Source organism: Heliangelus exortis, chromosome 2, assembly GCF_036169615.1.
Source record: "Heliangelus exortis chromosome 2, bHelExo1.hap1, whole genome shotgun sequence".
Taxonomy (NCBI): Eukaryota; Metazoa; Chordata; class Aves; order Apodiformes; family Trochilidae; genus Heliangelus; species Heliangelus exortis.
Genome location: NC_092423.1, coordinates 146649095 through 146672219, shown reverse-complemented (window position 1 = coordinate 146672219; position 23125 = coordinate 146649095). Strand labels below are relative to the sequence as shown.

General features: G+C 38.3%; 1 protein-coding gene across 2 annotated transcripts in view; it reads left to right on the top strand.

The window, feature by feature from the left end:
- The window catches only part of AGO2 (argonaute RISC catalytic component 2), a 64838-nt gene extending 42980 nt beyond the window's left edge, over positions 1–21858 (top strand). For both annotated transcript variants that reach the window (XM_071738451.1, XM_071738452.1), the window contains exons 14-19: positions 1961–2051; positions 3036–3230; positions 5189–5323; positions 6483–6584; positions 7457–7656; positions 8595–21858. In XM_071738451.1, coding sequence (XP_071594552.1) covers positions 1961–2051; positions 3036–3230; positions 5189–5323; positions 6483–6584; positions 7457–7656; positions 8595–8703 — 832 coding nt within the window. In that variant the 3' untranslated portion in view covers positions 8704–21858. The remainder of the gene's footprint in view (positions 1–1960; positions 2052–3035; positions 3231–5188; positions 5324–6482; positions 6585–7456; positions 7657–8594) is intronic.
- The last annotated feature ends 1267 nt before the right edge of the window (positions 21859–23125 follow it).

Genomic DNA, 23125 nt, shown 5'->3' with positions numbered 1-23125 from the left:
TGAAAAATTTATGATATTTTGCTTGCCTTGAGTTTTCAGCAACAAATTGAGAACATCTTGAGCAGCAGTGCCTTTTCCTTTAGAGACTCAGTGTGGTCAGGATTCTTCATTTTGCTGAATGTCTTAACTTGCATAGACATTTAAAAAATCAAAAGCTGGGAGCAGAAAGCTCTAAGTTGGTTTCCAGGTCCAGTTTACAGTGCAATTTCATACTAGTATTACATTAGTAAGTTTTAAATGTACTGTGACTATCTTCTGTGAAGTTGCTTTGATACTGTGTCATTCCATATCTGACATAACATTGAAGTTCAGCATATAATTGAGTGGGAGTGAAATAAATACCTTATTTTTAAAAAAGGGAGGGACACTGCTGTTGAAGATGAAATTTGGTTTGTGTGTTATCTTAAAGCAAGTGTTCTTAAATTGACACTTTTAATCAGTTTTATTGAAAAACCAGTGCAGGATAAAGAAGGCTATCATACAGATACATAAAGTTACATTAATCAGAATTATACCAGCTAGGTTTCTATGTCAGTGAAGAGAGTGTATTTTTACAATAATTGCATTTCCAGAGAGAGCACAGGGAATAACCTGCTATATTGTTCTTGGGAGCCCATTTTAAAAAGTGAACATTCTGTGTTGCACAGATAAGCAAATTTTCACTTGGGTGTATTTGGGATAGTCAGAAGGCAGCACCTGAAAAATATTCCAATAACAAGTACTTTGGGAGGGAAACAAAAACACATTACTGGAAGAGATATTTTGTGTATCATCTTAAATTCTGTTTGAACTAAATATACTCAGACTGGGTGATGTGGTTTTTGGGAAGTTCTACTAAAGCAACTAAAAATTACTCTGTTAAAGAGCATGGCATTTGAAAAAGGCACTGTGGGTTTCTTGTTGGTCTTTGTTTTTCAAAAAGGAATTAAAGACACTTCTGTAGAAAAAAAAAACAGAAGCATGGACACCATATAAGTAGTTTTATGCTGGATTCATAAACATAAGGTCTCTGTTAAGTGGCACATGTTGGCAGCAGTAATGTGGCCTGGAAGTTGAATAAGCATTAATGAAAATAGAGTTAAGTAAAGGGAAAAAAAAATAGCTCATCTTCATACAGCACCTGGGCACCCTGAAAGGGTGCAGGGGTTTGGGTATTTAAGACAGAATGCTTAAACTATTTCTGTTGGTTGAATGGATGGGAACAGAGCAGCTTTTTATTTGTATAGTTGCATTGTAAGTTAACTGCTATAATTACCTTCAAATTCCTTTTTAGAGAAGCTGTGGAAACAGATTATCTATCCCATTGTTCCCACACACACCCCCCTACACAAGAAGAAAATCTGGTGGCCTAGGATTTGCTGTTTAAAATTGTTTTATTAAAGAACAAAGTTGAATCTTAGGGCTTCAATGTTATGTTTGGGTGTTCTACTCTTGAGGCAGTGGTTTGAATACTTAAAGGTTTGTTCAAAATTTTGAAGTGTAGTTTTAAAAAAGTCCTTTAGCATCATACTATGACATCCATAAATCTTTGTACTTCTTTACCAGTGCTGTTTTGGTGAAACAAAATCATAGCATCTGTATATGTGTACAGTCCTTTAATTTTCACAGATGCTGTTTGATGCTAAGGCATGAACTTTTATTCTTTTCTATGGCCTAATTAGTAAGGCTGAAATTCTCCAAGTTGTTTTTTTTTTTAAAAAAAAAAAAAAAGGCTTCATTTTTAATGAAAAGGAACAATTAGCTATGCTTTAAAAAACCCCTGAGTTTAATAATGTGTATTTAATAATAGAATCCTATTCAGGACTCCTAATTACTGTCACAATACAAGGGACCAACTCTGATCAAGTGCAAATTGTTGACTAATTCACTGCAAGAATATAAAATGCTATTTAGTTGAGTTATAATGTGCTTTATTAAGTGTAAGCCTTGCTGCTTTTACAATTTGTTTTCTCTTTACCAGACCACCAGTGTTTCAACAGCCTGTTATATTCCTTGGTGCAGATGTAACCCATCCACCTGCTGGAGATGGGAAAAAACCTTCTATTGCTGCAGTGAGTAATTTGTGTAATGATCTTTAACCCCTGCTCTCTCCTGCTGCTCACTCTAATGCATTTTATTACTTTCAATTCTTTTGTGGTCCATTTCTTCTGATTGCCTAATTTTAGTATTATAAATTATTTTTCTGAAGGAATTTAATGAAACTTTTGTAGAGCTTGCTCTGCTACTAATTACTTAAATGTGTATGGTAGCTTGTAAAATCTCTGAGCTTCTAATACAGGAGTTTTTCTGTTAGCTCAGCAGCTACTAATAAGACACTGCATGTTTAAATCTGCTTTTTCAGCAGTTAAGAATTTATCAGTTACTGATAAGGGGTTAGGCTCAGTTGTGGTTTTGGGGATTCAAGCTTCCTGACAATGCAAAACGTGCAGTAATCTCTTGGAAATGTACTCCTTAAATACAGGGAAGAGCTTTTGACTTGCTTAACATCAAACACCTGTAATGGCTGCTCTGGCTTATTTAATAATCAAAATCTGTCAGTGTGCAGTTTCTTAGCTTGCTTAAAACATTACACAGTTGTGTCTCAGGAAAACCAAGTGGGGATGTGCTTAGTTGTTATTTTTGATGTACAGAATTAGGATTTTTTTTTTCTCTGTTTATTTTCAAGACCCATGCCACTTTTACAACATGTGAATTTGATGTTTCATAAACAGAAAAACCCCTTCCCCTGATGAGCAGTGTCTGTTCAGTGTGGGCATTTCTGTCATGCCTCACCTAGAAAAGAACTTGGTCTTCTGGAGTTAACTTCCCATGGCTGCAGTCCTAACTAAATCAGAAGTTCCATGGTTTCAGAGCTCCAGTTGTATTTGATTTTATTACTGCGTGTAGGTGCAAATAGGAAGTTAGTCTTGTAGATTTAAAATAAGTTTGAATACATTCTTACTAGGTCAACCCCTTTGTTTACAAGATACTATTAAAATAGCACCTTTATTAAAGTGCTTTTAAATTTGGTTTGATACTGAGCATTTTTTCAACAGGTTGTAGGAAGCATGGATGCTCACCCTAATCGATACTGTGCCACTGTTCGGGTCCAGCAGCACCGCCAAGAAATCATCCAAGATTTGGCTGCCATGGTCAGGGAGCTGCTTATTCAGTTCTACAAATCAACCAGATTTAAACCAACTCGTATAATCTTCTACAGAGATGGCGTTTCTGAGGGGCAGTTTCAACAGGTTATATTTTTCTTTGAGATTTTGATTATGTAGTTTTCTGGGAGCAATGTAGTTTTATGTATCACAGAATCAGCCAGGTTGGAAAGGAACCTCTGAGATCATCAGCGTTTGATCCACTACCACTGTGGTTCCCAGCCCATGGCACTGAGTGCCACATCCAGGCTCTTCTTAAAAACCTCCAGGGACAGAGTATTCACTGCTTCCTGGGCAGCCCATTCCAATGTCTGATCCCCCTCTCCCTAAAGAAATTCTTTCTAATGTCCAACCTAAACCTCCCCTGGCACAACTTGAGACCTCTTGTGCCCTCTTGTCTTGCTGAGAGTTGCCTGGGAAAAGAGCCCAACCCCCCCTGGCTCCAACCTCCTTTCAGGGAGTTGGAGAGAGTGATGAGGTCTCCCCTGAGCCTCCTCTTCTCCAGCCTCAACACCCCCAGCTCCCTCAGCCCTTCCTCACAGGACTTGTGCTGGATCCCTTCCCAGCCTCCTTGCTCTTCTCTGGACCTGCTCCAGCACCTCAATCTCCTTCCTGAGCTGAGGGGCCCAGAACTGGACACAGGACTCAAGCTGTGGCCTCCCCAGGGCTGAGCACAGGGGCAGAATCCCTTCCCTGGACCTGCTGGCCACGCTGTTCCTGATCCAGGCCAGGATGCCATTGGCCTTCTTGGCCACCTGGGCACACTGCTGGCTCATGCTCAGCTTCCTGTCAATCCAGACTCCCAGGTCCCTTTCTGCCTGGCTGCTCTCAGCCACTCTGTGCCCAGCCTGGAGCTCCCCATGGGGTTGTTGTGGCCAAAGTGCAGGACCCCGCACTTGGCCTTGTTGAACCTCATCCCGTTGGAATCAGCGCAACTCTCCAGTCTGTAAATATAGATGGAGTTATGAAAAAAAAGCATATGTTCAACAAATGCATCCTCAGCGTAGTTGTTGGATTCTAACTGAACAGGGTTAAGGCTTTTCAGATTTTGGGGGGGGGCTTTTTTTGAATACTCCCCTTTAAAACGCTTCCCTGTGCAGAATTAGTAGTCATAAAGTATAGTTTTAGTACTCGACTTATGTTCAAGATCTGTGACCTACTCAAGATACACTAATGAAACTGTACTCCATATAACTGGGACAGCAAAGAAGAATTCAATTTAAGGTTTAAAATAAAACAGTGATACTTTATTTTCTTCATATTTTTTTTTTGCAAGTACTGTATTATACAAAACATCTTAAGTATATTTTTAAAGATGCTTAACCTATGCTTTCATCTTTTTTTTTTTGTTTACAAAAACAAACAAGACATCTTAAATATATTTTTAAAGATTCTTAACATATGCTTTCCTTTCCAGTACTTTTATATGTAAATTAAAAGATACAAAACTTAGTCAACTTCTCAAAATCCGAGGGGAAGTTGGTAAACATGAATTAATGAAACTTTGAATTTGAAATTTCATACAGAGATTTTTATTATCTTTTTTCCCATTTCTTACTGGTTTTCACTGAATTTTTGGTTTATAGTTAACCCTAACCTCAAATAATTGCTTTCTGTTTTTTTACACTTCCATCTGTCTCGGGTTTTATTGATGTTTGTAGTCCTGCAGAAAAGCTCATAAAGCTGGGAAGGAGCACACAGTTGAGCAATTCTGGATTTTATCCCTTCTACTAGTCTGAAAAATAATTAGGCTTTTGTATATTCAACAGCCTAATTAAGTGTTCATTTGTATTTGGCAGTTAAAAAGATTTTGACATACAGCTTATTAGTCCAAGTCTCATGCTTGGAGCTGAACAAATAGGGAACCAACTCTTGCCTGGCTTAGGAAACTGCTGATCTAATTTGCTCTCATTAAGTGAAGAAGTTTTGATCCTGCATGCTTTGACATCTCATTACTCTGAGTGACTGCAAGAAGGAACATGATAAATCAGAGTAATCTGTGAGACAGCTGTCTTTCATGTGTGTCTTTTGTGTGTGTGATTCAGGTTCTCCATCACGAGTTGCTGGCTATCAGAGAGGCCTGCATTAAACTAGAGAAGGATTACCAGCCCGGAATTACCTTTATAGTTGTGCAGAAAAGGCATCACACAAGACTCTTCTGTACAGATAAAAATGAACGGGTATGTTCTAACTGGGACCAGCAGGTGTCTTGCAAACAGCCAAGTTACCTCTTGTTGCTTTATTAAGCAGGAAGAGACCTTGTTTGAAGAACTATGTAATATAGGGAGTGAGATCTCTGGAAAGGAAAACCTCCATTTTCTGTCTCATATAATAAACTGGGAAGAAGCTTTTCAGAAATGTCAGCAAAATGTATAGTGTAACAAGTCCATCCCTTTTCGTACATTCACAATTTTGTTTTTCAGGTTTCTTTTCAGTTACTTTTACTGTCTCCTCAAGGGTTGAGATTGATCCCAGTACTGTTTATAATGTAGATGTCTACAGCTGGAACAGTTTCAGGCACTCTTTGTTGTAAATGAAGATCTATTTAGTATTCCCAATGCACTTTACAGGACTTTTCACCTAATTGTAGCATTAGTGAGTTCACTGTTTTGGTTGCCATTGACTCTAGAGTGACTCTTCATTTACCAGCTGAGACACTGAAATTATTAGGTAAGGTGAACCCTACACTTCAAGAATACTTTATTTTCCACTAATGCTACTTTTAAGGTATTTTACTTAGTGTTTAATGTATTAGTGTGGGCATGTCAAGAGTCACAACACATTAATTGTAGTAATGAACCTCTCAATTTTATGAGCGTTTCATTGTTACATTTTTACTTCACACAGATACAATTTGATTAAACCTTTCTGTGTGGAGATGAGACTCCTCAAGTCTAGGATGGAGTCATAGTTGTATATAAAGCATTCCTAATGGCAACTCCCTGTTCACATACTGGGTTTTTCAGGTTTTTTTCCCTCTGTGATTCTGTGAGGTTTCTGTGTGAGCATTTGGCACTCACTTGGCTTCAAGGCAATAATTGGTAACTTCACCAGTGACACGAAGGTTGTTTTTATATTGCTAACATGCTGTGATTACAGTTGCTAAATTGTTTTTCAAGTAAAGCATATTTTAAAGTTCTACTTTAAAATAAAATAGATGGAAGAGGAGGAAGCCTGTCTTAAAATTATGTCTTCCATAACAGAGATACTCCAGATTTCAGCTGCTCCTTGCTTTTTACAGAATTCTTTTTCTTGAGTTTTTTAATTTACTCTAAAGCTGAAAAGAAAAAAAAAAACAACTTGTATGCTGTATTACATTTGCACTTTCTGTTCACACAGGTTGGAAAAAGTGGAAACATTCCAGCTGGTACCACAGTGGACACAAAAATCACCCACCCATCAGAGTTTGACTTTTACCTGTGCAGTCATGCTGGTATTCAGGTACAGCACTTTCTTTGTGGGATGGTAATTTTTAAAGCTGTCACTGGCTGTTGATGTTTCCTGTGTTGTTTGCACAGGAGACAAACACTACACCTTTCTGTGTGTTTTGGCTTTTCCCCTGGGCCCTCCACAGTGTTCTTTTGTCGTTGGTAAAATGTAAAAGAAATAATGAAACTAAACAGTTGCAAGGCACACCCTGTGGTTTTAGTTTATTGTGCTTCTTTCTCTCAGCAAGATGGTTGGACTAATCTGCATAGCTGTCTCTTGCATTAAAACCTCTTGAAATGTGCATCCAGCTCCTAGGAAACAAGTAATGCATTTAGATAGCACTGCTGTAGATTTTCTTGTAATTTCTTCTTCCCAGTCAGAAGCTATTAAACAGCAACAGTAATGAAAATCAAAATTTAATGGTTTCAGATAAAGGGTATTCAACAGAAGCACAAGTTAGATTACTCTTAAGTGTTAATATTTTGCCTAAAGCTAATTATGTGGGGACTTTTTGTCAGATCTAGGTTTCACAAGATGAGCCTGCATTTCAGTAAGACCATTTAATTTCAGTAGCAGGGAAGAAATTCTAGACAATGCAACCCTGTTCAAAAATGCAAAGGATTTTTGTTAAATGGAGAGCAGGGAAGAAGGTTGTTTGCCTCTTAAAAAGGAAAAGAAAATCCTGAGGTGTACAGAGCTGCTCACGTGTGATATTGGAGGAAAAGACCGTTTACATTGCAGTTAATTTGCAGAGGTGGAAACGTAAAGAAATTTTTTTTGGTTTGGTTTGGGTTTTTTTATTTTGTTTTTTTTTTGTTTGTTTGTTTTTTGTTTTTTTTTTTTTTTTTTTGGAAATGCTGACATCCTGTGTGATCTGCCCTCAGGGAACAAGCAGACCTTCTCATTACCATGTCCTCTGGGATGACAATCGTTTCTCCTCAGACGAACTGCAGATTCTTACCTACCAGCTGTGTCATACGTATGTACGCTGTACCCGTTCTGTTTCCATCCCTGCACCAGCATATTATGCACACCTGGTTGCCTTCAGAGCCAGGTACCATCTGGTGGATAAAGAACACGATAGGTGAGTTGAATAATCTTGAATTGTTAGGGAATTTGAAAGGAAGAAGGGAGGAAGCGGGCTTGTTAATTCTGGGGTTGGTAGTATCCTCAGTAAGGAGGAAACTTATCCTTTGAGGTAAGGTGAACCTTACCTTTCAGGGTAAGTTTGGTCTTACCACTAAGTTTTAATGTGGGGAAGAAAAAAGCAGATGATGTGTCTGGATCCTTCTGAGATTTTTCTTGGTCAGGACTTTAATGTTGTTTTTAAGGGCAATTAACTTTTGACTGTTCTGTTCAGAAGAAACGAATCATAGAATCATAGAATCCTAGGGGTTGGAAGGGACCTCGAAAGATCATCTAGTCCAACCCCCCTGCCAGAGCAGGGCCCCCTAGAGTACATCCCCTAGGAACATGTCCAGGTGGGTTTTGAATGTCTCCAGTGAAGGAGACTCCACAACCCCCCTGGGCAGCCTGTTCCAGGGCTCTGTCACCCTTACAGTAAAAAAATTTTTTCTGATATTCAACTTGAACCTCCTATGCTCCAATTTACACCCATTACCCCTTGTCCTATCACTGGTCACCACTGAGAAAAGCCTAACTCCATCTCCCTGACACTCACCCCTTACATATTTGAAAACATTGATGAGGTCACCTCTCAGTCTCCTTTTCTCCAAACTAAAGAGACCCAGCTCCCTCAGCCTTTCCTCATAAGGGAGATGTTCCACTCCCTTAATCATCTCAGTAGCTCTGTGCTGGACTCTTTCAAGCACTTCCCTGTCCTTCTTGAACTGAGGGGCCCAGAACTGGACACAATACTCCAGGTGCGGCCTCACCAATGCAGAATAGAGGGGGAGGATGATAGGAATGATAGGAAAAGATGATATTCAAAGAGAGGCAAATTAAATAGGGTTTCTCTTCTCCCCCTGCCTGTTTTTTCCCCCCACCCCCTTTCTCTTTCAGTGCTGAAGGAAGCCACACTTCGGGGCAGAGTAATGGCAGAGATCACCAAGCACTTGCTAAAGCAGTTCAGGTTCATCAGGACACGTTGCGCACTATGTACTTTGCTTGACATGTTTTAATGTTTAGCAACTCAGTACAACACAAGAGTTGGATTCACACGAGACCAGCTGCACTTAGACCAACTGTTGCCCAAGCTCCAGTGACAGCCAGCAATGAGTGATGCATCTTAATTTTTTCTTTTTTTTCTTTCCCATTTGCAAGAAAGCCTTCCGTCCAGAATTTCAGACTTGATTATGAACTGCATTTTTGTACCAAACCCCTCTATTGTTGGAAATGTGGTTTGCCAAAAAAAAAAAAAAATATTTCTAAGCTGCTTGGTATAAAACAGACCCATATTTTATAATTAAATCAAGAGCTGTGATCTCAGGGCTTAGGGAAAAAAAACAAACAAAAAACCCCAAGCAAACAAAAAAATCAACCCACAAACTTTCTCATTCATTTTGCTATTCATTGAATTGCTTTTAATAATTTGGAAAGATCTGATTCATACTGAAGTTTGATGGGCTAAAATGCTGTGAATTAGCTTTTAATACAAAGTAAAGCAAAGCATTTTTTGACTATTTATGAAGCCTTGAGTATACTAGATGCATTTACAAAATTTTTATTTTCAAAAGAATAGAGTTACAAAATTCTGGTTTTCAACTGTCTTATAAAGATTATTCTCTGTGTGTCTAAGGGCAAATGTATTTTCTGAAGCTTGTTCTTGAATGTTTTTTATTGTGCTGCATTTGAAAATGTTTTTCATAGGCTAAAGAAGAATTTTAAAAAATAATGAACTTGTACCTAAGCTTTTAATAGGTCCAGTTAGATTGGCAAAAGAAAATGTGCCATTTAAAAAAAAAAAAAATTGTAAAGAATTTTTTAAAATCATACTGACAGCTAACTTTAGAATTTGTCATACAGGACTGTGACACTTACTTTCCAAAGTCTCTAAAGAATACGGGTCTGTGGTGATAAATACAGTACAATCCTTTTTCACTGTTGTTTGAGTTAATGTAAATTTTATATATGTTTCACAGTATTAATGTGATAGACTAGATGCTATTATTTATTTTTATTTACTAAGGAGTGCTCATTATACTTCTGTTAACATATCAAGAATGCTTTGGATTTAGAAATTAAAACCTCATGGTGGGGACATTACTATTCAAATGCAAAAATATGCAATTGACTTTAATGTGAGAGTTGAGAGATACCTACAGTGGATATCATATAGCTTGTACTTTGTTAGAAAGACTTTTTAAGCATGCACACAGCATAGCAGGTTTTACCTCTGCAGTTCAGAGACGCACATGAGACCAACATTCTACATTCATTCAAGCACAAAACAATTGTTTTTTATTTATATGTTGAATATTGGTGAAGCAGGAGCTCTACTAGAGGAGAGTAGCTCACTGTAATCTAGACAAAAGTCAGAGAATCTATGCAGTAAAGATAAATCTTAGGAAACTGAAGTTTACTTATGAAGAGAGGTAAAACTCCCTTCATTATGCATAAGGTCAATAGTAAATGTGAGAGTTTTGCCATTCTCTTAGGAGAAAAAAACTGATAATTATTAACAAATGCTTCTGTTAGTTTGCACACTGGTTTCATAAAAAAACAGAATACATACATAAACCATTGCACTAATGATGATGCCACAAACAGGTTTAGAAGAAAACGGAAAAAAGCCCAGGAAACTTGTTTATGCTGACTTGATTTTGTTTATTTTTCATAGGATAACTGAAATAACATGCCAAGAGGCAGTTTTTTAAAAATTACATTTTCTTCCACCGATTCATTTTGCACCATCTTGTCCCTTTTCTCTTAGCAGATGCTCAGTCACTGTTTTGAATACATTTACCTCTAGCCACCAAGATGGGCAAGTAGCTTTAACCAGGACAGAGATCTGTGCCATAGAGCAGAAAGACTACAACCAGTTGCTGTTGAATAAGCTAGAAAATGCCCAAACTTTGCTGCATAAAGACTGTTAGGTACATAACTTCGTGCAAGTTCAGATTATCACCCTGTAGCAGTGTGTTGGTTATCAGTGTTGTTCCAGTGAAATAACAATGTAAAGCCTGTTAGTAGTTAGTAAAACCCCAAAATTGTGTTTGTGTAATTCTAATTTGGTGGTGTGGCTGCCAGGTCAGATTTTCTTTTCTGGTCATAGCTCTGTAAATCCAGATTTTAAATTATGCTGGTATAACACAAAGCACATTCCAGGTCACATTGTTTGTTCCAGCCAGGTTGTACTTACCTCCCCTAAACTACCACTAAACTGCAGAACCTTTCTGTGGTGCACATGTTGCACTTCTCTGGGCTTTTGCTTGAGTGGTTGCAGATTTCAGTGAAGATTTCAATTTGGCAGAGTTTTACATAAGAATTATTATTTTATAAGCAGTATTTGTAGCAAATAGGAAAAAGGTCAACCATTTTAAGATGCCATTGAGTTTATTTGCTCTTCATTTTGCAGAGACCTCTTGGATGGGAAATTCATCCTCTTCTTTCCTCTCTGTGCAGATCTGAAATGAATCACTGTACAGGGGTGCTCAGGTGGGGTGAGGAGGGCAGAATCTATCTTGACCTCAAATCTTACTTCTGAAGCAGACTATGGGTCTTGACTGCATCCTCTTTGGGATGTAGTCTTGGGGCTGGAAGAGTTGTTGCAGCTCCTTTTTGTGAGAAAAGGAGTATTAGGCAGACCCTTAATCATATTGATCGTAGCTCTTGTCTGTGTATTTGTCTTGGAATGAAGAGAAATTTTGTGTAGCTTTCCTTCCCTGAGTATGAAGAACTTGGGATGGTTATGTGCATTTCAGGCTAGGGACATTTTTACCCTTTACAGATCTCTTAAGCCTCTAATACTGCTAATTCTTTATGGCTTGACTTCTCCATCCTTTCCCTCCCCTTTCACCCCGTGCAAGTGGTGAATTAGTGAATAATTTAAAGCATTTTTCTACAAAAATGGACCAATTATATACTTAGAAAAATACAGTGTCAAGCAGCTATGTTTCTGGGAATATTTTAAATATAAATTATATACTTAAAATGTTTCCACTTAAAAACCAACAAACAAACACCTAAACCCCTAGTTTTTTGTTTGTTTGTTTTTACCTCTTCTTGCCTCCCAGGTGTCTTGTAAGAGCAGCAATATCTCAGGTAAAGACAAAGCTCAAAACTTCTCTCTCTCACACACATTCCTGCTGTTGAAGTCACAGTTGAGGTTGACCACAGTTAAAACCACTAAGTCACTATGCAGCTCAGGTCAGCAATAACCAAATGTGCATTACCTTCTGGCATCATTTGCTTAGGGTTTTTTTCCAACCTGTGCAGAGGAGCTGAATGACTCGAGTGCTGGGGCAGGACCTCATCCCTTGCCTTCCTCTTGCTCTCCATTGAGTTCCTGGCCATGATCCTTTGTTTGAATCCAGCTGTTGGTGCAGGCAATCCTGGTGCTCAGCAGTCTGAAAACTGATATAATTGCACCCCAGTGACAAAAATACTATTCCATTGCAGGCATGAGTGGCAAACAAACCACTGCCAGTACTGCCAGCATTTCTTTTGTTTTAAGAGTGTGCTTGAGAGGTGAACAGATATTAATGGGTTGTCTGCTACGAATTTGTTTTGTCTGAAATTTTTTTAATGGGAATAGTAACACTATTGAAACAAAAATACTGAAAGACTGAATCAGGTTGTAGAATCTCTGTCCTTGGGAGGAGGATCCAGCTTGGCTGGGCAGGTCCCCAGGCAGTCTTGGCTCATTGGACTCTTTTTGGGCAGGACCAGACATCTCCAGAGAGTCCTTCTGAAGCACATGGTCTGTAGCAGCTCCCCCAAAAACAGACAACTAAGTGCAAAATGTGCTTGTTCAGAGGTGAAAAATAGTATCAGCAAAGATAAAATAGTTAAAAGTTGTCTTTTTTTTTTAATGTGAGAGATGTAATGCAATAATTAGATTTGCTTAGTTTTGGAAATTCCTGGTCCAGTGGCTGAACTGTATGTCCACTCCACCTCTTCTAGCACCCAGGAAATGGAGTTCAGTCAATCCTTAATAGGGAAGTCTTGAAAATGGGTGGATTTATCCCTTCCTTATATGAGTTTGGCATTCAAGGTAGCACTATGCAATCTTAACACTCTCAGATTTTATATATGCACTGATGTGTGGAGTGAGATCACTTGGTTTACTACAGCTCTTTATTTTGGCTTGACTTGGGTTAGAATATTTCAGTAATTCTGGCTGAATTCCAGTCACCTTCTGTGTTGCAGAAACTTTGGCATGTTAATTTCCTTTCTTCTCTATCTGTCAGGTTTGGGGAAGGCTGTTGTGTCTTACTCTGCTGAAACAGGCATGGAAAATTTTACAGGAAGTTTTTATGCTTAAAAATAGAAATCCATAATATTTTTGATCTTCATCCAGGCCTCCAGGCGGTGTTGCCTGCTTGTAAAATCCGAAAGGTTGTGAAGGTTTAGCTTTAATTCTGACTCTTCTGCAGCCCTTATCTATTTTTAACGTGTTCAGATGTTAGTAATCAATCAAAAAAGAGTATTTTCATAAGGATTTGAAATTCAAACTTTTGAAGGGTAGGTGTAGGGGGTTAAGTTTTCATGTGCCCAGTTTACTTTCTGGAAAGGCTGAGGCTTGTAATCAAGTTCAGATCCTTGTGAAGCTCTTCCCTAAGGTTTACCATGTGCATGCACAAGGGCTTTCTGGTCAATAAAGGTGGTGACCTGGAGGGCTTCACACATTCACTGCCCATGCAGTAGGTTCCTCAGATCCAGTGGTTGTGTCTGTCTCACCTCTGGAAACCACAGTTTATCTCATGCCAGCAAATCTCTAAAATATAACTGAGAGCAAGAATAGGAGCAAGGTCTGTGTTAACATCCCCCCTCCCCCCAGCCAATTTGCTCCAGGCTTTTTCATGCTCATGCAGATTGTTTCTTTTTGAGGAAGAATGTTGATATTCAGAGGGGAGAATAGGATGGTTCTACAAGTCACACTTAGACAAGACTACATGTACTAGAAATGCAGGACTGGGACCTGTGGGGATGTAGATGGACTGACTTTCCTCTTGAGTCCAGTGAGCATCTCTGGTGGCATAGGTAACCCATAAGGGACATTTTTCTTTTTTTTTTTTTTAATTTTAGATCATTTGCAGATTAAATAAATGTAAAAAAGTTCTCAGTATTTTTCACATTCAATACCAGTGTAATAAAGTCACTTTTTTCCCTATATTTTAGTACTCCTCTCCTACAGTAGCATCTCTTCTTGTCCTGCCAGTGTGGCTTTTTCAATTTCTAATGCAGGACAGTTCATGTTTTTACTCTTACATTACATTTGATAACATGCTTTGTGATGCATCCATGCAGTTCTTTCTAAGGAAAACTTCAAGTAGAAGGTAATTGCACTGATTGTTTTTTAAACTCCCTTTTTACTGTAAGACTTCTTTTTTGCATCTGCTGTAGCTGTTTGAAAATACTGTAAATAGTGCTATGTATAACAGATACTGAAATGCTGTGGATGCCATTCCTTGTTCTCACATTTTTAGGAATACTGCCATATTTTACAGTATTGAGACAATGAGCTTTGGTTTTAAATGTTGTAGGACTTTCTGTTTGCATTATGGTATGGATTGAAGGGCTGCACAGTTGCTTTATTACAGTGGAAATAATGTTTTGTGTTTGTCTGAGTTTATAAAATATTTCTTCCTTCTCTATGCACGTTTCTCCCTAAAGATAAAAAGACAGTTTTTTGTTTTTTTTTTTTTTTTTTTTTTAGCTATCACTGTGCAAAGTTCAAATGCCAGTCTTGGATATCACTGTTAGGTGACTGATAGCATTGACATAATGTCTGGACTCCCAGCTGTAGCTGTCACACCTTTTCCTTGCATCATTTGGCATCTGGTTCTTGTGTCACATGAAGAAGAACTGGTCTGTGTGGCAGAATTAGTGGAATAATAGGGATCTGGGATCCAAGTTCCAGTGTCCTTGCTCTCTGCCCCTCCGTGGGTGTGGGATTGAGTGCAGTGGATATTTCAGTGCTCTGAACTAAAGAAATAGTGTTGCCTCTCTGACTGCCCGTGTGAGAACACCATCCATCTCCTAGCCATGAGTTATTTATTTGGTTCTGTAATCCTTGAGGACAGGAGAGGCCCAAACTCCAGCCCTGTTGTCTGGCATTAGGATGTGAAATAGCAAGTTTTGCCTTCTGTCTCTTGAGGGTTAATGGCTGGAAAGATTCATCCTGTGAGATGGTTTTAATACTAAGGGTATGGGTTTGGGTTTGTTTTTTTTTTTGTCTGTTTGTGTGCTTGGTGTGGCACGTAATCCATTTTATCTCATTTAGTGTTTCACTTGCTTTTTCTGTGTTGTTTCTTTACCTGAAGTGTTAATATGAATGTAATGGCTTGGCCAAATCACTACAAAAGGTGGTTTTGTAATACCCTTTAGTTAGCAAGCAGATGCAGTTCAAGGCTACCTCCTGTACTCCTCCGCAGATTAATTTAATTTTTTTAAGTGAACCTACTACTAAACAGCCAAAATGCTCCCAAATGAACTGTACTTTGTTTTGCTTGTTGCTGGAGAACTAGCAGTGCCATACTGTGATCTGGGATGCCTGCTTGTCACTCCTTCTGTCTTCCTCAAGTCTTGGTGTGGCTGGTGTTGATGCAAGGTCTCATGAAGGCATCAGAGATGGCACATCTGGGACCTTTGCTTGTGTGCAGGGTTACTCAGTGACTCCTTCTGTAACCTCTCCCTTCATTTGCTGAATTTCTATACTGTTGTTTCCAATGAAAAATGTTTCCAGATGTGAGCAATTGGCTGAAAAAAATGTCCTGCTGTCACTGGGAGTGACATGAAGGTGCTTCAAATATATTTTGAGAGGCAAAAAGTATGTATTGGATTATTTTTATTAACATATTTTTTTGAGAAGTTGACATAAGACTGTTAACAGTGAAAATATTTGATTCCATGCTCAGATATCATAAAATTCAAAATGGTCAAAAAAAAAAAAAAAAAATCAATCTAGAACACAATACCAAAAAACAGCTTTAACCTTGACTGTGTTCATCTTGTGAACATTTAATGTCAGTTATGTGCAAAGCCTTGGCCATAACTCAGCCTTGAGACAGGTGCATGCAGATTAAAGGTGCTTTAAATGACCCAAAATGAAACTGTAGAAAACTGTGTTAATGCATCATGCTTTGTTTACAATGAATCTGAACAAGCTTCCTCATTTTACAATTAACCACTCTGCTGACAGAAATGCTGCCTGTTTGAGCACAACACACCTCTGTGTGTTTTCATTAGCAGTGTTACAGGGTTTTTTTTAATTTTATTTAGAAGTGACTGCTTTATGCTGCAGATGTTGGCATCTCAGAAGCAAATAAACTGGGATTATAGGCTACCTGCAATTTCATCATCTGAATCTTTGGACCACAGACACTAATGAAGCTCATTGGTGAGAGGGAGGATTGCTCAAGTTCTGACTTTTTGGAAGCCATTTCTTGTTGAGCAACAGTGACTGACTGAGTAACTAAGCTCAGCAGTGACTGAACGGGGTGAAATCCCCAAGATTTCGTTCAGTTCTCAGAACTTAACAAATCTTCCTCCAAAAGCATGAAGGATGGGGTTCTGCTGTAGGGTAAATGGCTGCTTTTGAGAAAGAAGTTTCACTACATCTGGTTCAGGGATCCATAGACACTATTGGCATTGCCATGGCCTGGAAGGGTTTCAGTGTGCAGGTGTGCTGAGGGCTCTGTGACTGGATCCTGGTGAAATGACAAAGTCATGCTGAGTGCTTTCTAGAGCTCTACAAACCCAAAGGAGCATCAGGAAACTCAAGTGAGGAACAAGCCCTGTTCCAGGTGGTTTCATGGCTTTGTGTAAGAGAAATGCCATCTGTGTAGTGCTGGCTACCCTGTCCCTCATGGAAGTCAGGAGGTGAGGGGAGACATTTTGTTGCAAAACTGCTAATTAAGCACTTGTTAAGGTGACAGTTCAATAATTCTCTCTTGGTTTCCCTTCTCTGTGAGGGGCCTCTGAGCAGCCAGAGCTCTGGCAGAGTTTCCTGACTCTGCACACAACCATCAGCTCCTTCCCAAAAAGGGGAATGTTGGTAGGGTTCTGGTTTCAGCCTCTTTGAACTTGGTTGGAGCAAGGACAGATTTGATGAATTTGGAGGTGAGAGGCAGTCTGGGGAAATTTCCATGTGGCAGCAGCAGGAAAGCAGACCCAGAGCACAAGCTGGAGGCTGGCTACTGCCTCCTGTCTAAATACCCTCAAAAGAGGAACTGCTTTTTGTTTGTCCCTGCACTGCCTCAACAGATGCATCTTAAAACTACCTGTGGCTGCTCTTCAACCATCCAACCTACTTGTCTTGTTTTGAAGAGCTTATTATTTGCATACAAATTTGTATTAAAGGGCATATTCATTTCTGTTTGGTTCTTAGGAGTGCACGGATTCAAGTTTTGGGGTTTTCTTCCCCCACCTTTTGGATGTGTTGTTTTACCAGACTGCTTTATCTGTGTTGTTTTTTTCCCCTCTTCTTAAGCATGACTGAAATACCTGCTAGAATAAGTTCTGTCTTAGAATCAACAGGACTTACATATATGACTAACTTGGGAGCAAGCCTAGGAATTGTCCTTGAAATATAAATTTAAATTTTTCTGTCCTTTTTATGGTGGTTTGAATGTGCTTGGCAAGCATGAATTGTGAAAAGGTCAGCAAGCAAGCTTGGGAGTTACTATTCCACAGCCTGGTGCTTTTTGTATTTGCATTTTTAGATTAGACTTCCTGTCAGAAGAAAACCCCAAACATCTTATGTGAACTCTGTTTTGTATTTGTTAGCTTTTCCTATTTGAAAAATCTATGAATAGATGAATCTTGACTCATGCCAGTATCCATAAAATTGCACATTTTTGCTTGCCATGTACTTGACTCAAAGCAGATCTGGTCTGTGCTTTATGGGCTCAGCTACTTGATTATGGGTAGGATCAAAGCAATTTTGTATCAGCCAAAATTCTGCATCAGCTGGGAGAGTCTCACATCCCACTCCTCCTGTGCTCTAAAAAAATCAGGTGTACCCACCCTAATTTTGTCATTCCTGGTGTTTTTTCATGGAGTTTAACAGGACCAACCCCTTAAATCACTCATCTGACTTAAAGTGATGTTGTAATTTCATTTTAAAGTAAATAACTTGTCTCTAATTGCCTGACCAACTTGAATCTGTAACTGATCTTCAGTTGTCTGTCAGTGTTGAATCCCCAGTATTTCTCCCAGCAAGAGGTTGTTCCATTTTTCCAGTTCTTTTCCAATTATTTTACTAATTGTACCTGGTTTGGGGCAGTAGAAATAATTAGAGTACCTGCAGAGAGAAGGGTTAGATAGTATGTGCTTTTCCTCAACAAATCTTCCTTAAGGACCAGTAGACCATTTGGGAAGGCAAGGCATTTGTTCAGGAGAGGAAGAAGGAAGGAAAAGCAGAAAAAAAAATAGAAAGAAACCCCAAACCTAAACCAAACAAACAAAACCATGAAGGAGTCAGTTTCAGAATGATGTATCTTGGAAAATTGAATTTTAAATAAGGTGCAATGAGGCACCTTGTATCTGGCAAAGTTCTGTGCTACCCTGAAGAGTGTTACCACTTGTTTTCTGTTATCTATTGATAAAGTTTAGTAGATTTTATATCTATATATATATATCTAGATATGTATGTATATATGTGTGTATAGATATGTGTGCATGTGTATACACACACACCTTAGTGAAAGGAAAGCAGGACTGTTTATAAAAGATGCAAAGGCAGTATTTTGCTGGAAATAATAAGCACAATTTCACTGGCTTCCACAGTACTTTGTTAGTTTGTACAATCATAAAAATCTCAAAATTCAGAGCAGTTTATAAGTAAAGTTCCAGTCCCAGATTTCTGTGCAGCAAAGTGGTTAACTTGATTTTGGGTGAATGAGATGGAAAACAGAATGTATTAATTAAATTCATACTGATTTTTTTTTTTCCTTGTGCTTGGTACTTTGCATAGTTAACTGACATCTGTTAAGGTTTTAATCTTTTGTTTAATAGTTTTCAATATTTTTTTTTTTTTAATTTTTACAAAATAGCTGCAAAAGAACCAAAACTCAATTCAGAAAATTCATATTGTAAATGTTCCCTTGAATCAAAAAGTTTTTATGACCAGTTAGAGTTTGCTATATTTTTGAAAGAAAAAAAAAAAACACAAAAAAGATACAATGTTAAGGGCCTCATTTCAAGTGGTACTAAATGTATGTTGACTCGTTTGTGTGTGTGTGTTGCATCTGCATTAAAATGTCTTGTGCTTGCAGTATATAAATGATGTAGTGCTGTTTGGGTAAGAGTAGCACACAAAAGAAAATACCCGTGACTGAATTTTAAATGCCTGTAGGATTTACTACATAGGTTGTGTTTCTTTATGTTGAAATGGTGAGGTTTCATGTAGGTTTGTGTAGTTTGAACACTTTGTATGCATCTCGATTCTGTAGGTTACACTTCGCATGATGCTGTGTGGCGACGCCACTTTAAATTAAGCCTTAACAAATTGCTAAATTTGTCAGATTTTTTTTTTTTTTTTCCTCAGAGTATGCAAAAATACTGTTTTGAAGACAGTAGGATGTTCCTATAAAGCTAAACTAGTAGAAAAGGAAGTCTTCTTACCTAAGAAAGGGAAACTTGTAGATCTCTATACTGTGACTGTTTTAGGCACTGGCTGTCACTGTTGCTCTACAGAATCCGGGCTCTCGGAGTTTTCTCTGGCAGTCCCATCAAAACAGGCATCTCAGATCTTGCAGCTTTTCTTTTTGTTGTCGTTGAACATATTCTCCTCCCTCCCCCTGCTAGGAAATCTCTGCCTGAAGGAGGATTGTGAATTAACACTTAAATCCATGTAGGAAAAAAAGCTGTTCTTGAGTTCTGTGCTGGCTTCAGATAGTGCCATCCTTTTCCACTTCTTACGACTGACATATAGTCCTTAAAACATTTTACATAGAGGCAAATCACCTGTTGGGGACCCAGCTTTCTGTTTTGTTTTTATTTCTGGTTTTTTTTTCTTCAATTTGGATCTACCTCATGTGAACAGTTGGGTGCTATTTACTCAAATTGTTGATGAGATTGGCAAAAGTGACCAAACTGCATGTGCTGAGTGACCTCTTTGGAGGCAGCACCCTGCGAACCAAAACCTCGGGGCTTATTGTTCAGAGACAACAATATTGTATTTGAGTTTTATTCTTTGTGCCTTTGTGTTTTTTTTTTCCCAGTGCATAACAATCAAAAGTCACTCTTAATTAAAAACAGCGACTGAATTTTAACCACAAATTATTAAAAAAAAAAAAAACAAAAAAAAACAAAACGCAACACCAAAAACCCCACAAAACATAGTTTAGCAAATTTTAAAATATTTTGCAGTGTATCAAGTTATAAAATGTACAGTATCGCAGCAGAACTAGGGAAAGATAAATACCCAGTAAAGAATTTTTTGAAATATATAATCCCAATCCAAATCTGTGTATCTATATATGCATATATACACACACATACTACACAGTTTGTGTGTGGGTGTGAGGGTAAGGGAATAAAATGTCACTGACTTTTCCAGTTTTGTATGTAACAGTTTACAACTATGTGTAAGTTTTTCTACTATGTGAATCTTTTTTACTTAAAAACAATTCCTTTTTGGAAAAATTTAAGTTGTGATATGCTATCATTTTTTGAAGTTAAAAAAAAAAAAAAAGAAAACCTCAACTTTCTACCAATACCCAATACAGAGGGGGAATCTTTTCTGTAAAATTGTATTTAGTTTAAATAGTAAAGAAAATTCTATATATGGAATTGTAAAAGTGCTGCCATTCCACCCTGGCAGGACTTCAAAGCTGTTTCCTAAGGCTTTCTGCTGCAGAGAGACTCAAAACAAAAGGAAAATGCCTCTGTTAAATGTTTTTATAAAACTGCTCCATCAGGTCTATACTTAAGCTATATTTTCTAAAGCCTAATCATCCTTTAATATGCTGCATATAAATTATCAGCATGGTTGCACTTTCTCAATAATAATGTATGCCCTGCAATTGGCTCATGATAAGGACTTTAGTTTTTTAACAGAACAAGTAGTACTTTGGGCAGAAGGTAATATTTATATAGGTACCTCAAGAAGAAAAAAAAAAAAAAAAAAAAAAAAAAGAGCCTGAATATGCTGCATTTTGTTCCTTTAACATTTTTCATGTAGCATTTGTTTGCTTTCATTTTAAAATTTCCTTTTTTTAGTAGATTGCTCGCCTACCTGTTTTTGCTTTGGGGGGACCCTGGTAGCATTTTAGACTCTTTGTTTCCTATTGCTCTCATAGAATGTAGTATCCTTCCTTGGATTCAGGCTGTAGTTTGGGATGGGATTTGCCCTGCGTTGGGGAGGGGGACCACAAGGAGATTGGCTTTAGGTAGACTTCAGGAAAAGGATACTATATTTCTAAAACAGACAATACTTGTTCCTAATTCTTTGTTTTAATTTTTTTTTTTTTTTCTGCTCTTACCGCTTTCTTGACTCTTTTCTCAAATACGAGTGTGGAGAGGGGCAGCTTATTAATGGAGGAAAATCAAACTGACCAAATTTGCCCTCTTGGGTGGTGTTTTGGGGGGTGATGGAGAAGAAGCAGGACGTGGGCTCAGCCACCCAAGTGCCACCTTTGGGTGAGGGTCACACCCTCTGGGGACTGGGCCACTTTCTGGCTGCTTCCTGATGTGGGTGCATCCTCTGCATCTTCATTTCAGAGTCAGTAAAAAAAAAAAAAAAAAAAAAAAATCTAAAAATGTGCAGAGATGGAGAAATTTCTTTGTTGAGAACTGTTGAAGGAAGCTTCAAAGGCTGTGAAGTTGAGCATTTATTGTCATGTTCTTAAGCTTAGGTGGGTCCTTTTCCAAGTTTGTTTTACAGCTTGCAAGGTAAAATAGTTTGCACTACTTTTGCAATAAACTCATGAAAAACCTAACAGGTTCTGTTTTGGTTTCTTACTGTATATATACAACTAATACTAAAGACTTAGAGTAGTGTTTTTCACCTCAAAACATAAGACTTGTAACAAGCTCAGAATGCTGTAATTCCTGACAAAATAATGATGTGAATGATATTTTATAAAGTTATTTTGTATGGTGTCATTTTGTTTTGCCTCATAGTACGTCAATAAAATAAAATTCCTCATCTTTACAAGTTTCTGTTTGATGTCTTCTATAATTCTAGTTGTTTTCTGCAGTTGTGCACTGTGAGACCATTTTTTCAGTGAGCACACAGTGAGATGTATTCATGACCTAAATAATCTTCTGTAGTGAGTTGAGTGGTGGGAGAACATCTCATGAGCTGCTTAAGCTGCCACTAAATAAGAGCCATGGGTGAAAGTTCCCTGTGTGCTATGCAAGTAGCTGTTATTTTGCAGCATTGATGCTGTGTTTTTCTTCCTGCCAGAGGTCTGAATTAAATGTAAAATTATTGCTTCAGTCTGTAGCTCAGAAACTGTTGTTAAATGCTTTGGTGGCAGACTGGAGGTTATGCTGGAGCAGGAGTCCTATTTTTATGTACAAAATATATATCCTGCTCCAAAATGTGCTCTGTCAGAATGTAAATGTGTACAAATGTAAATGTGTTGGTTTTTTCTCTGTTTCCTGAGAGCCAAAAGTTTCTCCCAGTCCCATTGCCCTCCCTTGTGTTTCACCACTGGAGTTTTATTTCAGGTGTTCCTGGAGGTGCTCACCTGCTCTGATTTCCATGCTGCTTTTAACCGAGTGTCTTAAAATCCTGGAATTACTTCTGGAAAGTCAGCATTTTGGACACCAACCAGTTGCCTGCAGTTCTACCTTCTGGTGCTTTCGGAGTGAATGCCTACAGTGATTAATTTTTAAATAAAAGTAAAGTAAGAACTTGGTGATTTACTATAAAGCATCAAGTGAAGGAAGATGTCAAAAAGCATGCTGAGGAGGAGCTTCTGTTTGGAGCCCAACCCTGCAAACACAGATGAGTTTTACTCCATAATATGAAATAAAAGTCACAGCCATCTCTTCCAATTTAGGCAGAGCTTTTTTTTTTTTTTTTTTTTCCTTTTTTTTGAAATAATGCTTTGAATAGGACGTGGTTTTGTTCTGTGTCAAGCTCCCAGGGATAACAAACACCACTTGCTGTGCTGGATGGCAGCAAACTCTGGCAGATGCAAGGCCTTGGAAGTGGCTGTGACACATTCTGGCAGCTCTGAAGTCCCCATTGAGGACTCCAGCTGAATGAATCCAGAAGGGTGTCCAAGCTCTTGCAGCCTCACTAATTGACAGAATATGTTCATCATCCCACAGGAAACTTCTAAGAGGGATGAAATAGGATAATTTATACTTAGCAACCACAGTTCTTTTGTCATTTCTGCAAGCTTAGGAAGCTTCAACTCCTTTGAGGATCGTTGGCTGGGGGTGGGGGAAGATCTCAACAAGCTAGAATT